This window comes from Physella acuta, unplaced genomic scaffold, assembly GCF_028476545.2.
Source record: "Physella acuta isolate Inbredline_101_S28 unplaced genomic scaffold, ASM2847654v3 ptg000432l, whole genome shotgun sequence".
NCBI classification, from domain to species: Eukaryota; Metazoa; Mollusca; class Gastropoda; family Physidae; genus Physella; species Physella acuta.
In genome coordinates this window covers 104,691-122,129 of record NW_026731951.1, presented here as the reverse complement: position 1 = coordinate 122,129, position 17,439 = coordinate 104,691, and the positions used below count along the sequence as shown (strand labels likewise).

At 35.4% G+C, this 17,439-nt stretch overlaps 2 protein-coding genes across 2 annotated transcripts; both read left to right on the top strand.

The window, feature by feature from the left end:
• Nucleotides 1–225: 225 nt before the first annotated feature.
• LOC131942907 (uncharacterized) lies at nt 226–9,086 on the top strand. Its single transcript, XM_059302873.1, has 9 exons — nt 226–361; nt 475–627; nt 2,241–2,429; nt 6,463–6,678; nt 6,773–6,976; nt 7,244–7,387; nt 8,135–8,269; nt 8,541–8,675; nt 8,899–9,086. The coding sequence occupies exons 1-9, from the start codon at nt 226–228 to the stop codon at nt 9,084–9,086; spliced, it is 1,500 nt and encodes a 499-aa protein (XP_059158856.1).
• Nucleotides 9,087–9,199: 113 nt separating this feature from the next.
• On the top strand, nt 9,200–15,198 carry LOC131942899 (uncharacterized). The gene is made up of 5 exons (XM_059302869.1): nt 9,200–9,330; nt 9,614–9,736; nt 9,955–10,078; nt 11,998–12,157; nt 14,897–15,198. Exons 3-5 carry the CDS (start codon nt 9,966–9,968, stop codon nt 15,044–15,046), a joined length of 423 nt encoding a protein of 140 aa, XP_059158852.1. The 5' UTR covers nt 9,200–9,330; nt 9,614–9,736; nt 9,955–9,965; the 3' UTR covers nt 15,047–15,198.
• The last annotated feature ends 2,241 nt before the right edge of the window (nt 15,199–17,439 follow it).

The window sequence follows — 17,439 nt, the reverse complement described above, 5'->3', positions numbered from 1 at the left end:
ATGTTCCATGTAACGTTACGTTTCATTTTCCGTATGACTTAAAGTTTTTACTTCCTTGTGTTTTCTCTATATCGTTCCCAACACAAAGATAGATAGAGTGACAGACAGCGAAACTATTATTATAGATTACTCATAGCTGCCTTTATATCCGGAACACACTTTTAAAAACGAAGGAATCAGTGTAGGGTATATTTGTTAGGCTGATGAAATAACAGTTAACTAAATATGAATGTTTTACATATGCTTCAGTATGTGACGTTGGCTGGTTCGGCTCTAGCTGTCAGTTTAAATGTCGCTGTGACAATAACCAATGTGATGTTGACGGAAAGTGTACAGAAGGGTCTACATGTGACAGGGGATGGTTTGGTCATCTATGTCAATACGGTGAGTAGCCTGACGATAAGAAATGTATACAAGTATGTCATGAGGTGGTAGAATCACCATCTATGTTATTGACTTTTTCCCGTCAAACAGGTGATCTCGCTACTGTACAAACAGGAACCACAGTGTCAAACAACACATTAACAGATGGCGATGACAAGACGTGTGCAAGTGTTAAGACATTTACTGTGTCGTGGGAGATAGCTTATTATGTCTCGTGGCTTAGAGTTGTTTTCGATAAACCTGGTATGTAAACATCTTACTTGATAACGTGTTATATGGTTTAATATAAATCCTAGGTTTTCACAATGCATTCTAAAACACGGTTTTTCGAACAATATTTTATATATAACTGTTTAAAAACTCAAGACATGTATTTTTATAAGCATATTTCTTCTGTAAACATCAACGGGCACAAGACGTAAATGGCACAACGACACCAAAACGTTTGACCTATTGACCGCGCTAAATTAGTTTAAACTAACTGTCAGTGACAAACGACGTGTCCACGCTTAATTAATACAAATGAGCAGACCCAAGGAGTAAATTACGTTGCTATTTAGAAGTTTTTTTTCTACTTTTTAGTAATTCTTAATTTGTGAATTCAGCACTACCCACCCTCCTCCATGCCAGTGTTTCTTCCAGACTTTTTTCTTCGGGGGGGGGGGGGGGGCACTTGAAATTTCGGGGGGGGGGGCGGTAGATTTTCTTCGGGGGGGGGGGGGTATGGCGGACACTGTTAAATGTATATATTTTCTATATGAATTCCATTTCGTTCGGGGGTGGGGGAGGATGGTAGACTTTTTTCGTGGGGGGAGGGGGGGGCTCTTTTGCCCCCCCCCCCCCCCCGAAGAGACGCCTGGAAGAAACTATGCTCCGTGCCCTTGAAATCAGCTGTTGTGAAGACAGTTTACACATTGCAATGAAAAGATCAAGAATAACTTGTTACATCTCTTCGTTTCAAATCGTTAAAATCTGAATTATCTGCCACTAACAGCAGTCACTATTTCGAGCAAGCTCTACGATTGTAAACATTCGGGGTGAACTACAGCTCACCAGATTGTTGGGGGTGGGGGTGGTAGCGAAATAATCTGTTGCACGTGCCAGGAGATCGATGGAGGCGGCGGGAGGAGGGTTAGGTGGTCGACTTGCTTCGTGGTGTCCATGCAGAGAGTTATATATACGAGCCGACCCCCCCAACCACCCACCCTATTTTCCTTACCCCTACCCTACCCTACCCCCCCCCCCGCGCGAAAGCAGCTTTCTCTTAGTTACCTCCCCTAAGTTTAAAATCCTTTCAAACTAAATTATCTGCCCCTAATAGCCGCCACTAAACCCGGCTCTACGATTGTAAACATTTAGCGTGAACCACAGCTCACCAGACCATGTGGGGGTGGGGGTGGTAGGGGTATGCCTAGTTAGGAAGAGAGGGGCCTGCTATGCGCTTGCAGCTCGGTGTTTTCTAGGGTATCCAAGAAAAGAATTGTATATATAGATAGATAGTATCCTTAAAAACTGTCATAGCCATCTAAAATAGATATATTTTAGGGTGAAATATATAAATGTGTCAAAAATGTCTAACAAATATTTTCCTGTGTGTTAACTTAGCAATCCTAAAAAAAGCATATGCATTGTACACTTAAACAAATAAAAACACTAAATGTTTTTATATGAGATTAAATATTGTTGTAATGTTTATACAAATAAAAGCTAACATTTATAGGGCCTATTTAGTGACAACACATATTTTAGGTGTGAACATATGTCCGGTAATCCCTATGCATCAGCTCGAATAAATTGGAATTAGATTTATATTGTTTAAGGGGACACCAATCTGTTTTTTTTTTTTTTCATTCTAGACTCTCTAGAAAATCCCCAAGTTTCATTTGTCAAAGAAAATGGAGAAAGCATCCCGTGCAATAGGATGGAAGTGGTTAAATTCTCTCTTAAGGTCACTGAGATCTTATGCCGATCAAACGTGTTAGTAAAAGAAGTTCTCATAGACTTTAAATCAGACAAAATGGTTTGCTCTGTTCACATCAACGGTGGTAAATATTTTAATACCATTTTTTTTCATTCTTTTTTATGTTATATATGTTAAAACAAAAATAAATGCTACAGTAAAAAAATTAAGTTGCTCCACATAAGTTAAGCAGTTCTTTCTACGTTCTACACAATCATAGGCGCAAATTGTGCTTAAGTTTCTATTTAAAAAAACAACTTCGTTTATCCGTTTATTATTTGTAACTAAATTTTATTCCTAAACTATCGTTCCGTCGTCGCGCATTGCTCCGTCTCAGAAGAAAGTCGGGCTTAATATTTTAACAGTGTTTCTTCAATGTTAGCAATCCTAAATTCTTTGACACGTAAATTTGTTATCTAAAGCTCCGTTATTTAACGGTAAACAACACCTGCACTATATTCTCTGTATAATATATATCGAAGCACGGGATTGCTGTAGGAAAACCTTGAGTGCACAAAATTCGACGACCGACCGGGTGTCAGGGAGCTCTCGGGAGTCCACAGTACACTACCGCAGAGGCGCAGCAAACGGCCCCTGGCTCGATTTCATCATCGAATAATGTTTGCCGCCAAGTCGGTACTGCAGGGCGCTCGTTAAAGCTAACAAAAGCACCATAGTACTCATAGGGCGGCAATCACACCTAATTCACTTTTGTAAACAACTAGAATGCCACATCTGATGCATATTAAATCGAACTCCTTAAATTTAACGTAGGAGCTATAGAGCTCACGGGAGGGGGGGGGGGGGGGGGGGGTTGACAAGACGGTTCGTGTAACGCAATCGCCAGAGAGTCGGCTGCTGCGGCTGGAGCTATTTTAACACCGCGTTTACACTTACGACATGTATACTATACATTTTCCAAAATACAAAGCCCGCCAAAAGTTATTTTTATCTGGAACAATTTTCTCCACAGAACATGTATACTTTAGAGTTCACACTTATAGAACATGTTATAGAACATTTTATAAAACAAGCATGATGACCTTTGACATGGAGCGTCTGCTATATAGGCCCAGACAATTAAAATAAAGAGTAATCAAAGTAAAAAATAAAAAAAAAAACGTAGATAGTAGGCACACAGCTTTATTTTTTTAAAAAGGAAAATGGTGTAGCCACGGTGCTTCCAATAAACAGGGCTAAATATTTGTTTGCTTGAAGTAGAGGCCCGATTTCTCAGATAACTTGCATTTGTCAAGTTCATTAAACGTATTGAGATCGTGTTATCACTATACTGAGTCTATTATTAAGAATAAAAGTAGATCTAGTTTTGAGGGTAGGGCATATGGCATACCCCCAACCACACTTCGTTTCTGAGGTTAATTATGTCCCATTTTAAACTTAAATAATTAGCCTATGACTTTTTTATCTGCCTGTTTTTTTTTTTATAGTTACTTGATTATGTGTGATCCCACGAGCACATTCTGGTTGGTGGACCTTAAGATTTATTCATGTCAGACGGAAACTGAAAATATGTTGATACACTTAAAACAAAATATTGGTCAAGAAAAAATTGGAGATAACTTTGGTTCAATTAAATTTTTTAACTAATTAATATTTTCGTAATTAATACCTCAACTGGTTTTAAGGCAATTAGACATTACATTATTTCATTACAACGTGTTTGGGGTTTAATTAAAGAAATAATAAGTAATTATAAAAATGTAAATTTTAGCAGGGCCTAGAGAAATCATAAATTATGAAATCGTGTGCTCGAAAACTCAAAATCATTATAGAATCTATATTTAATTTTGCAATCAGCTGAGAACTATGATTGATGCGCTTACTACTTTTGACGCATGCGCACTCATCTGAAAATTCAGAACATGTCCTATGTTTTCGCTCAGCGAGCGAAGACAAAAACTTGACACAGAACATAAAAAGGGGTGTGGTTTTGTGCCCTGCGACTCAGAAGATGTTCCATATACCCGTAACATGTTTAGTATACACTTTAGTAGATCAAGTCTAGTATACATGTCATAAGTGTAAACGCGGTGTAGCGCTGAATATAATAGTACCCCTTACCCGCTATGCAAAAAAACCCAATTCACTGATACCAAGTGCTACGATAGCGGCTCTGGAACACTGGGCGCAAAACCGTGTATTGACATTATCACACAATCGGGGCGCCACAAGTAAGAAGTTTTAATTAATTTGTATTACCATAGTAAGAGAATTCTCATCAACTTTCCATAGTACCAAGACATTTGAATGAACGGTACCAAACTACAATTAATTTGTATTTTTATAAACTGTATACAGAGAGGAATCAAATCAAATCACACACACACATAAACACACGAACAAACACACGCAATCACTTTGATTTTTACTTTTCTCGTACATACGAAGTATAGAGAAAGTCTTGTAATCGTGCAAAAAAAAATCGAGATTTTTGCAAATCTCGACATTTTAGGTCTCCCTGAGTCGGAAAAACATAATTTTGCAATCTTGTCCGTATGTCCCTGTGTGTGTGCGTGTCTGCGTGAGTGTGTGTGTGTGTGTAAACACGATAACTTGAGTACCGTTACAGCTAGGTTGATGAAATTTCATATATAACTATTATATCAAAATCGAAGATCCATATCAACTTTTGAGAGATTTCCGATAACCTAAAGTGGAGCTTTTTCTACTTTAGATTTTTCAAAAGCCTATAACTTGAGTAATATTTCAGATAGATAAATGAAATTTCACATGTGCAAATTCTAATTCTCTGCCTTCTTCCAAATTTTGAGTAATTTCCGTTGACCGGAAGTAGTAATTTACGCTATTTCCGATTTCTCAAAAAAAAAACGCATGTGAATTTATAAAGTACTAATAATATCCCGCACTACTATGCACATTTTATTTGGCGTTCACTTGGTGTGCAATTCTTTTTTTTACGAGATTCTATTCTATTATAAAAAGTTTAAGTAATTAAAAATGGATTAAAAATATTGTCTATGTCCCGAGTTGCCATCCCCCGTAGTGTTATATTAGAATATTCGAGAAAGTTTAGAAACCTTTATAAATAGAATATAACCTAGTAGAAAATAATGTGCACTCCCGGTTTATTCGTATACACAATATAGAGGATATATTGTAAGTGTGCAGACAGATCACATGCATTTTTTTCAGTTTTCACCGTTTTACACCTCAGTACTTGTTCATATACGGAACATAGGGGACTTATTTTTATCGGGCAAAAATTTCAAATATAAATTTATCTAAATTTCAGCGTTTTACCCGTAATCAAGTCGGAAAAACTTGGCTTTGCCAGTATGTTCGTGCGTGTGTAAGTGTGCGTGTGTATGTATGTCTGTGAATACGATAACGTGAATACCGTAACATAAATACTTATATATCAAATATTATCAACCCTATCTATAGCGGTACTCATCGTGTTCACAGATACACACTCAAGTCTACACACAGAGAGAGAGATAGAGAGAGAGACGGACAATGTTGATGTTGATGTTGATGTTGATGTTGATGTTGATGTTGATGTTGACGTTGACGTTGACGTTGACGTTGACGTTGACGTTGACGTTGACGTTGACGTTGACGTTGACGTTGACGTTTTCGGTCACGTTCACGTTCACGTTCGCCGCTATTTAGTTGTTTTGTTTTCTACTTTTCAGTAATTCATAATTTGTGAATTCGACAGTACCAATGCTGCCACTGAAAATATTTGGTTTAAAACACTATCAGTAGGTCGTTAAGGACGATACTACCCCCACCCTCCTTCCCCCAACCCCTACCCTACACCCCCCCCCCCCCGTGAAAGAAGCCTCCTCATAGTTACCTTCCCTAATTTTAAAATCGTTTCAAACTAAATTATCTGCCCCTAGTAGCCGTCACTAAACCCGGCTCTACGATTGTAGACATTTAACGTGAACCACAGCTCACCAGATCATGTGGGGGTGGGGTGGTAGGGAGCGCACTTACAGCTTCTTTTCTAGCGTCTCCAAGAAGATAATTATATATATAGATAGATAAAGGTAACTTATTCTTTTGTTTTTAATTTTTTATATTATAATGTATCAATTATAAAAACGTCATAAATTTGGCTTTTTTCTTAGGTCGTAACGTAGCCTTAAAGCAATCAACTTGGCAATCTTCTACGTTTATTGCTGAAGGTGTATCATTTGATTCAAGTAGAGCTGTAGACGGGAACACAAGTAGACAATTTTACACTCACAAATCATGTTCACACACTTTGTTCAATGAGCCAGGCGTATGGGAAGTCACATTTAGTCAGCCATTGTTCCTGAATAGATTTGTAATCCATAACAGAGGTACACGGCATTTTATGCCAATCTATTCTACTATGTTAATAAAGAAATTGAAAAATAAGTTACATAGATGTGTAATAATTTTTTTGTTTATCAGAAGACAAAAGGGCCCGGATTAAAGGATTTAAATTAACATGCAGCAGCCCATTTAATCGGGAAGAATTTAGTTACACTGATGGAAACCCCGACAATAACGTCACTATTTACACCATCACAACCAGACCCCCAGCCTTTCATATTTCAAGTGTGACCATTTCTACTAGTGACACATTAACGCTATGTGAGGTGGAGACCTACAGCGGTAAGAAAAACACGACATATAGAATCATACATCTATGTTTATTAGTCGTAAGAAATATGAAGAGTTTTAATTATGTTAAATGATATTAAATATATTTTAACTTAGTAGTAATTTAAATGCGGACAGCTAGCAGGTTAAAAAAATACTGCAATGTAAATTACCAAATAGGGATAACAATTTAGTTTAATGTTTTGTTAAAACACTACGCTTTTTATATTAGTTTCAGTTTGGTAACAAATTTTCTTTTACTGTCTGCTTACATCGTAGATCATTTCTGCAGACCTAAAGCATATGGGCCCGAATGTTCCATCCCTTGCAGCTGTAACGATAGAACTGAGAAATGTTTTCCAACAACAGGCGGATGTCTGTCGGGTTGTCCTGTAGGCTATGAAGGTTACGGCTGCTCTGAAGGTAAGCTGGTGTTAACAAATAAACGTTAGAGATGAAGATTGATTACACGTATGTATTACAATCAGTATATGTACTGTATCTTGTTCAAAGAGTAGCATGTCAGTCGATTTGAAATAAATGGTGTTGGGTTTTGGCAAAATGTAATCTTAGGAACGTATGCCAATTACAAATAAAGTCTAAAAAATAAGAGAGTTTGCCATACTTCTTTAAAATCTATACTGATATTTTTCTATACAATAGTTTTTAAATATGAGAAACTACATTTATATTAAAGAGATCAGAAAATCAGGAAATACATGTTAAATATAGTAAAAACTGAGTGTTAAGTACTGTCTACCTAGCGCACAGCACCAGAAGCACCATTTAGCTTGTGATAAGTTGGCAAAAAATTATAAAATATTACGGAAAAAAAAACGCTTTCTCCAGTTCAATGATTAAACATAGTTGAATAGTTATTTAAGTATAAATGGACTGGGAAGTAGCACCATAATGTACATAAGATAACTTTAAATGATGACAATTATACAAACATACAATTATACAAACAGCTGCATTGATAGACGTTTATAGGCAAACGTTAATATTAAATGTGCACAGTTTAAAGCAATCATGTGAAAAGGGGAAGGGTGTTAGTAACTGTACGATTCAATTATTGTATAAGAATTTAAAAACTAACAAGTCTTCCAGTGAACTGTGTCCGACATGTTTTAATGGCTGTCACGCCACTGGTTTAATTGTCTTTGATAGCATGCAGTGACTCACACTACGGCGCAGGATGTGCGGAAACGTGCAGTCGCAGGTGTTTAAACCAACAATGTAACAATATCGATGGTTCATGTCTGGGCTGCTCAGCTGGGTACCAAGGGGTGTTTTGTGAGTACGGTAAGTTATCATTTATTGACTTAGAGTAATTTATAATGTTTAAACGATGAGAATAAAAATTGATTTGAAAAAACATTGTATACATTCCGCCCTTTTTATATACGCACACTGGCATTCATCAAATGATAAAGATAATACATTGGTGTACATGTCAATACATTTGGTGTATAGAACTAGCAAGGAAAAATTTAAAAAAAGATACTTTTAAGATAATTTAAATCTAAATTAAAATCTTAAAGAAAGTCTAAGGAATGCATATGTTTCTGAACAGCCTGTGAAAATACATACTATGGTATGAACTGTACACACAGATGTAGCACCAACTGTATCAGTCAACAGTGTAGCAACGTTAATGGTACCTGTGATAGCTGTATTATTGGGAAACAGGGCGGCTTTTGTGATGAGGGTGAGAAAAGTTTATTTTATCTTGCGTTGACTTAGTCCTGTTTTAACTCATACATTCATGTACTTGGTTGGGTTCATTATCGATCTTTAATGTTAAAAAATTATTTCGTTGTTTGCTTTATTTGTGTCTGATCTTCTTATTCATGTATGGTCATAAGGCGGTAATTTATAACTATATTTGTAGTTTAATAAGGCAGTTAATTATTGTGGATAAAACTACACAGATTGCAGTGCTACAACGTATGGGAATCATTGTAGCGAGCCTTGCAGCACCAATTGTTCAGACCAACTTTGTGACAACGTCAATGGTCGGTGTTTCAGTTGTAATGTTGGCAAAATTGGCTTGCTTTGTGATCAAGGTAACGTGTTTATCTTAACAATTAAGTTTCAACAAAGTGCGGTGAATGAATAGCATATAACCATTGATGCTAATGAAAAACACAACACTACTATAACTGATGTTTTTTTTTTTAGTTAAGTAATTATTTTAATTTTTTTTCTAACACCGTAATTCAACGCAGATTGCGAGAGTGGCCGTTTCGGACAAAACTGTACAAGCACCTGCTCTGACACCTGTTTAAATTCACAGTGCAACGCGACTAACGGTTACTGTTTCAAGTGTATTCCTGGATTTCACGGAATCTTTTGTGATAAATGTAGGCTCTACTGTCTGGATATCAGGGGGAAAAAATTGTGATAATGGTAGATTGTACTTAATTAACGCAGTAAAGAACTTATTCACAGGTGAAAGTATAAGCTATTGGAATTAGTAAATGAAAGATACAAAGTTTAGAATGCTTTAAAATAAAACACGTAAAGATATAACTAAAAATACCAGTATCTGTTAATTTTCTTTACTAAATAAATATTTCTATTCATTGTAACATTCTATACTAAAACCTTAATGCAGTTTGTATTGTTGGTTACTATGTCATACAGCATGCAGTTCCTTATGTTTGATCAACGACACAAAGGTTTGGTGTAGCTACACAGATGGAACTTGTCTTCTTGGGTGTAAGGAAGCGTTTACTGAAAAAGACACGGAATGTAGCTTGTTTAATAGTAAGCATCAATTAGTAACTCTAGTATTTTTGCTTGTTAAAATGTACGTATCAATTATTAATGCTAGCTATCTAGCGTGTTTAATGTTAAGTATCAATTGGTAACAATAGCAATCTTGTTTCTTTAATGGTAAATATCAATTGGTAGCTCTAGTTCTAAGTTAATTCACTTATAATACATACCACGCTTTAACTAAAACTTATATTCTTCTCTTTGAGATACTGCGGATATGTTGTATAGTGAAGCAGATGATTACGACAGCGACCAGCCAAACTCTCCTAATATAATAATTGGAGCAATGCTGCTTATAGCTGGTTTTATTCTCATAGTTGCAATTTTTAGGTAACATTTATTAATATGCTTCTAAAATAAACGGCGAGTGATCTCCTCTAAATTTTCTAGAATATTCTTATATAACTCGGAATATATCCATGATTTCTAATCTATTTTTACTTTCTCGTATACAAACATAGAGGAATTATTGAAATCCTCCAAAAGATCGAATCTCTACGTTTTACACCTCCCTGAGTGAGAAAAAAATAGTTTTGAAATTTTGTCCGTATGTCTGTGTGTTTGTATGTATCTGTGTGTGTATGTGAACATGATAACTTGAGAACCGTTATAGCTAGGTTGTTGAAATTTCATATATAAGTATAATCTCTAATTTGTAGTTCTGTTTCAACTTTTCAGCGATTTCCGCTAACCAGAAGTGGATATTATTCTATGTTTAGTTTTTCAAAATCCTATATCTTGAGTACTGTTTCAGATAGATAAAAGAAATGTCACGCATATAAGTAAACACAGTGGCGTAGCCAGGATCGTCTCAAGGGGGGGGGGTCCAATTTTTACCCGGGGACGAACTTTCGATTTGCACCCACCCCCCCCCCCCCCCCCTCAAACTTTTGATTTGCACCCCCTCCCATCAAACTTTATATCTATATCTTGGAGTACTGTTTCAGATAGATAAAAGAAATGTCACACATATAAGTAAACACAGTGGCGTAGCCAGGATCGTCTCAAGGGGGGGGGGGTTCCAATTTTTTTACCCGGGGACGAACTTTCGATTTGCACCCCCCCCCTCAGACTTTTGATTTGCACCCCCTCCCATCAAACTTTCGATTTGCACCCCCTTCATACTTTATATATAGAGAGTTTAGGGGAAGTACTTTAATCGTGCACAAAAATCACATGAAATTTTGAGTTTTCATCGTTTTACACCTTAGTACTTCATCATATACCGAGTATAGGGGACTTATTTTAATCGGGCAAAAATAATAAATGCAGGTTTATCATAATTTCGGTGTTCTATGCGTCATCGAGTCGGTCTTTATAATTCTGTCCGTATGTCTGTGTGTGTCTGTGTGTATGTCTGTGTGTATGTCTGTAAACAAGATAACTTGAGTACCGTTACAGCTAGGTTGATTAAATTTCGTATACAAGTAGTATATTTAATTTGTAGTTCGGTATTAACTTTTCAGCGATTGCCTGTAACCAGAAGCTGAATTTATTCTACTATGGTATTTCAAAAGCATATAACTTGATTATTTCACTTGTAAATAAACGATCTAGTTCTTTGCCTTCTATCAAATTTTGAGTAATTTCTGTTGACTGAAAGTAGTAATTTACGCTATTTCAGATTTCTAAAGAAAAACGCAAGTGAAATTATCAAGTACTAATAATATTCCGCATTATTATACGCATATGTTTTGGTGTTCACTTGGTGCGAAATTCTTTTTTTCCTACGAGATTCTATTCTATTTTAAAAGTTAAAGCAATTAAAATGGATTAAAAATAATGTCTATATCCCGAGGTGCTATCCCCCATAGTGCTATATAAGAATATTCGAGAAAGTTTAGGGGAGATCACTCCCGGTTTATTTAAAAAGTTGAAGTAATTAAAAATGGATTAAAAATCATGTTTATATCCCGAGGTGCCATCCCCCGTAGATTTATATAAGAATATTCGAGAAAGAATAGGGGAGATCATTCTTTGGAGAGAGGAATACAATCATCTTCAAACATTCTTGACGCCTTTTATAACTGAGCTTAAATCCATAGTTATTACGGAGATTTGGGGTGGTCTAGTTACACTTCAATTTAGATGTGTTAAAAGCCTTTTTGCTCGAACGATAAATTAGATGTATCAGTACAAAATGCTTGAAATTGTATTTACGATGAATTACTGCGAATGTATCTTTCTTCAACAGTGTTGATATTTGTTTTGTTAGTGTGTATCTCATGTTATCTATTGATTCTTAACAGAGCTCCAAAAGTAATGGAAATCAACATAACAGATAGCGAACAGAATGTTGCTAATACAAACACAAATTGTAACATGGATGTAAACAACATTGAAATCTTGGTCTCGGAGCTACATGACATGCAGACAGACGGAAGTCTACTTTACCTTGGAGAGTTTACTGTAAGTATATTCGCAATTTTGTTTGGGAGCATAATGTAAGAGAAATGAATTATGACTATTTCGCAGAGTTTAATGTACGTGCAGTCTTTATTTCATAGATGAGGGTAATGTATTTACATTTAAATATGTTTTGTAGTAAGCTTAATTTAAGTATAGTTGTAATTTTACTGGGATGTTATTGTAAACTCAGTATTCGGTTGGGTAGTTTAACGTAAAATGTTTAATATAAAAAAAAAGATGTTGCAATACTTTTTTGGTCTAAGTAAATGTCCGAAGACAAAATTTCATCAAAGCGACATGGCAAGCTATTATGAACCAATACTCTCTAATTTAAGTAACATTTATTCGATGGTACTGTAAATCTACTGACATCGTTAAAAAAAAAATAATTTATTACATTAAAATACAAGTTTAAAAATTTCTAATATTGATACTTTTAAAAGATGTCTTTATCACAAACCGTGTCAGCGTATATTGGACAGAGTGCCTGTAACAAAAGTTTCTATAAAAATGAAACTATTTGTGCATGTAAGTTTTTGCTTAAAATGTCAATGTTTTAGAATACCTCAAATATTACTGAATATAATATCATTTTGAAGTTGACGGCGAAGCCCAAGCAGTAGAGCACTAGGCTACTAACTTGAAAGTCTCAAGTTCGAATCAGGGTCCAAGTCAGTAGAACGTCCCTGAGTCTAATAATCTCTAATGGGTACCCAACTGATGTTCGGGGAAAGTAAAGGCTTTTTGGTAAAGTGCTGACCACACCTCCATTTATATGCTAAGGTCAAGAAATATATAAACTCTGCTTCACCTGCCCAACGGATCACTAGGTCTAAAAAATGATCCCATACTTTACTTTTTATTTCATGTATTATTTACTTCCGTTCATCATGTTTCCATTTTCTTCGTATTTATGTTATACTAGCCGTCCCGGCGAGGCCTTGCACTGGCACCTCTGGAAAACGTATCTGTAAAGGACCATAACTTGTATGTTTAGTAATCAGCATTTATCAGACATTGCCCACCCTAACCACAACCAACAAAAACACACAAAAAAACGCAAAAATAACACTAACACAAAGCAAACACAAACGAAAACAGAAAAACAAATGCAAAGACAAACCCAACCACAAACACAAAGAAAATCCAAACACTAACGCAAACAAAAAAGCAAACGAAAACAAATCCAAACGCAAACACAAACCCAACCACAACCAAACAAAACCAAAACACACCAAAAAAACACAAATGCAAATACAAACACAAACGAAAACACAAAACCAAACGCAAACACATACACAATCACAAACACAAAGAAAACACAAACGCAAAGAAAAAAAAAGAAAACAAACCCAAACCCAAATCCAAACGCAAACACAACCACAAACGCAAACCTAAACTCCAACACAAAGAAAACACAAACGCAAAGATAAACTCAAAGTGTCCACAGTCTAGCCCGGGGCGCCAAATCGCACCATGACGACGTGCGGCGTAACCGCCTGATTCAACTTAGTAAACGACTATAGTAACCAACTTATTCATAGTCTTTTGAACTCACTTACGCGAACGTAGGTACCATAGCGTACACGGGAAGGCCCGGGGCGCCAAACAGCACCCTGTCGGGGTGCCGGGGGACGCCCGGATTTGATTCACTTAAAGACTATAGTAATCTTTCTTGTTCATAGTCTATCGCACTATTTAAAACAAAATTATGCAGCATAGCGTTCACATGATAGCCCAGGGCGCCAAATCGAACCGTGCAGGGGCGCCAGCGGACGCACCTGTTTCAATTTAGTGAACAAAATTATAATACTCAAAGCTCATCCGTAAACGGAAAGAAATAAACATATAGGTCATGAAGGACCTTGCTTATTAACTGTTATTGATTTAAGAAATAATTAGTAAACAGTAAGTTCAGTGTATAGAATAAATAAAAGGCAGTATTAAAAATATCTACAACATTTGCACTTGATCAATCCCCGCTAACTATGTATTTTTTTTTCCCAACACCAAAACAAAGTAATAAAAAGTGCAATGTTTTATAAAGGGAAGTAGTTGTGTTTTCCTAATTTATCAAAGGGAAGTAAGTGCTAATGGACTAAATATAAATAATTTTCAGACATAATTAGAATTTTTTTAAAAGATGATATTTTTTTAAAATTGTGTTTAATGAACATGCCGACAATTATTACTATCAGTTTCAAACATGAAAGTTATTTCCCAACACTTTCAGTATTAATTTTTAACTAATAAATTTAGACCATTAGCGCTTTAATAATCTAACACTTGAATCCATCGAGGTCTCGTTTTTTATTATTTTTTATTATATTCCTTTGTAATCCACATTAAACATTTTACAAACATACAGAATTGAGCTTTATGTATTAGACTAATAATATTGCACACTATTTTATTTGGCTTTCACTTGGTGTGCAATTCTTTTTTCTACGAGATTTTATTCTATTTTAAAAAGTTTAAGTATTTAAAATGGATAAAAAATCATATCTAAATCCCTAGTTCCCATCCCCTGTTATTTTACATAAGAATATTCGAGAAAGTTTAGTGGAGATCATTCCCGGTTTATTTCTTTTCCTTTAGAAAACTGACTAATAGCACTATGTAGCAGCCTATAAACATAAATAAATAAAACAATAGAACTATTAATAAAACAAAAAAAACTGTTAAAACCATTCTCAATAAAAAAATAATGAGATGTGTACTATGTATTTCACCCATTAGGGGCGGGTACTATTTTGGACATTCACCGGGACTGGTGCAGATGAATGGACAGAGTCCTGGAGAGACATAATGAAGTCAACACCTTACAACAACTCTGATAAATCCTCCAGTGCTAAACCAAACCATTGCGTGTCGCCGCCGACAGTATAAGAAGAAAATGTTGATGCTAACAGCTAGCGTGCTCCAGACTTAATCGATAAAAACTTAAGCTTAAAAGTGTGTCTTAGGCCACAGCAATATATAACAATGTTAACAATGCTTGCCCATTCCTTCATTATATTTTTCTTTAAACATTTTATATATCGGTGTGAACATTTAGCGTCTGATTAAAGTATATGTTTTATATATCAATTTAGTATTGGCTATATTTTGTCATTGAAGAATTACTTAGCCCACTCTCCTCTCCAACTACAAACTGAGAACCAACCCTCACTTAGAAGGAAGTAAACAAGCTTGTTTGATGTTTTAGATAATATAGAGTTGCTTCGACTAACTATAAAAAAAAAAACATAATTATACATGTTGTTCATAGTAGCATTTTAATTCCTTTTGTTCTAAAAATAAGTGGGATGGAAGTTGTTTACTACAAAGTAAACTTTAAATCAAACTCCATATAATGGCATGCGCGGAAAAGTTATGAATGGGAAGAGATTCATTGATACGCTTGACCAATCATATTATAGTACAGTAAATCAAAATAATTCACGATAGGCTGCAACTAGCTAACACAATGCGTCATGGACATGTCTATCAGTTTGAAGAACGTACTGTCAATCCCCTTTACCCCCCTCATCCCCTTCTCGCCATTCATCCAGCGGCCGGTTTATAATCTTGTTACGGCATGCTGTGATAGGCTTGAACGCGTTCTTCAGGCTTTACACCGGACTGTATACGACAAATGTGTTAATATGTATGTCCATCTCTCCGTATACGGTGTGGTAGCAACGAATGTAAATACTAGATAAGATAGCTGATAAGCATTCACTTTGGCCCTGTACTTTACCCTATCTACACAGATGTGTTATTCACGCTTGAATGAACATTGGTAATCTATGGCTCATCGGTTCTTCACGCACTGTCCAGCTGTGGAGTTGGGTGGAGGGGCGTGTCTAGCCTCAAGCGTTGTACCAGTGTTGTGTAATAGGCTATTATAATAAGTCAATAAACTTGTGTAAGCTACAATTTAAGTAGGGAAAGATATTGTATTGAAGTGAGAAGACCGGCTAACAAACAAAACTCGATTTGGTTTGATGTTAGCTGTTCTGAGAATACTGCTCGATTGATAGGATGTGTAATACTTAATAATCATAAATTCATTACCTGTGGTATACATATTTTCTGCTTACATTGAAAAATCTGTCTAAAACTTACAACATAAATCAAAGTGTATTTTATTAGTCAAATGAGTCTTCCACATATAACAAGGCGTTTTTTTTTCTGTTTTCTATAAGAGAAAACGCACAGTGCCTTTTTCCGCTCTTCTTTTTACGTCTTATCAACTTAACATTTTTACTCAAAATTCAACATTCAAATCGCTAAAGCTTTGGAACCCTTTGTCATACAAGGCTAAAACACTCCACGCAAATTTACAATTATACCATCTACAAAAGTACGTTCGTACATTAAGTTTATTACAATATTTTAGGAAATATTGATATTTATGTAGCACCACCCCCTAAGTTTTGCACATAAATTTACGTACAAATTTGTATAAAAAATTGATTACGAGCTATCGTAATGAGTAAACGTAGAAATGTATAGTTTGGTTTGAGAAATCTAAATCTTTCATCCGCTTTTAAAAATCTCTTATGAGGACAAAGTTATAGCGCTTTGAAAACGTGTTAGTTTTCACACCTTTTCGCGGTTTCCACGGCAACCAGTACTGCTATTGACGGCTATAAATTATTTTTTTCTCTAGTTTAAGGGGGGAGGCTCCGGTAAAAAAAAACTTGTATAATACTCGTTAGAAAACAGTTATTTCTTTACTGCTTTATTAAAATACATCCACATGTGCATTTCCATTAAAAAATGGTGGAACAATCTTGGTAATTATGACAACGGCGGCCATCTTGAAAACTAAACCCCCTCGTAGGTTTTCTACCATCCATAAAATATTATATTTTAAGCCCAATAAACAATGAATTCATAATCTTCTTCCATATTTGGGGCACTCAGCTAAAAATTTTAAGTGCATATCTTCAAAATAAGTTATTATGAATTTTCAAAATTCGTGTCCGTTACAAACACTAAATTTTGTGTCCGTTCAAAACACTAATATTTTTTAATGTAACATTGATCTGGAGGAGGTTATGTACACTTATATTTGGTAAAAAGTCTGATCTAATTATATTAACATGTGGTCTGTGTCTAGGAAATACATAAATATATAAAGTGAGTGAAACTATAAAACTACAAGCTTTAAAGATTAATTTAGAGAAAAAAACATATATTTACAGTATTTGAATTTTAATTAGAAATCAATCTTAATTAAGACTATCTGGACAATAATGTTTAGTGTGTTTTATTGTTTTTATAAAACTAAC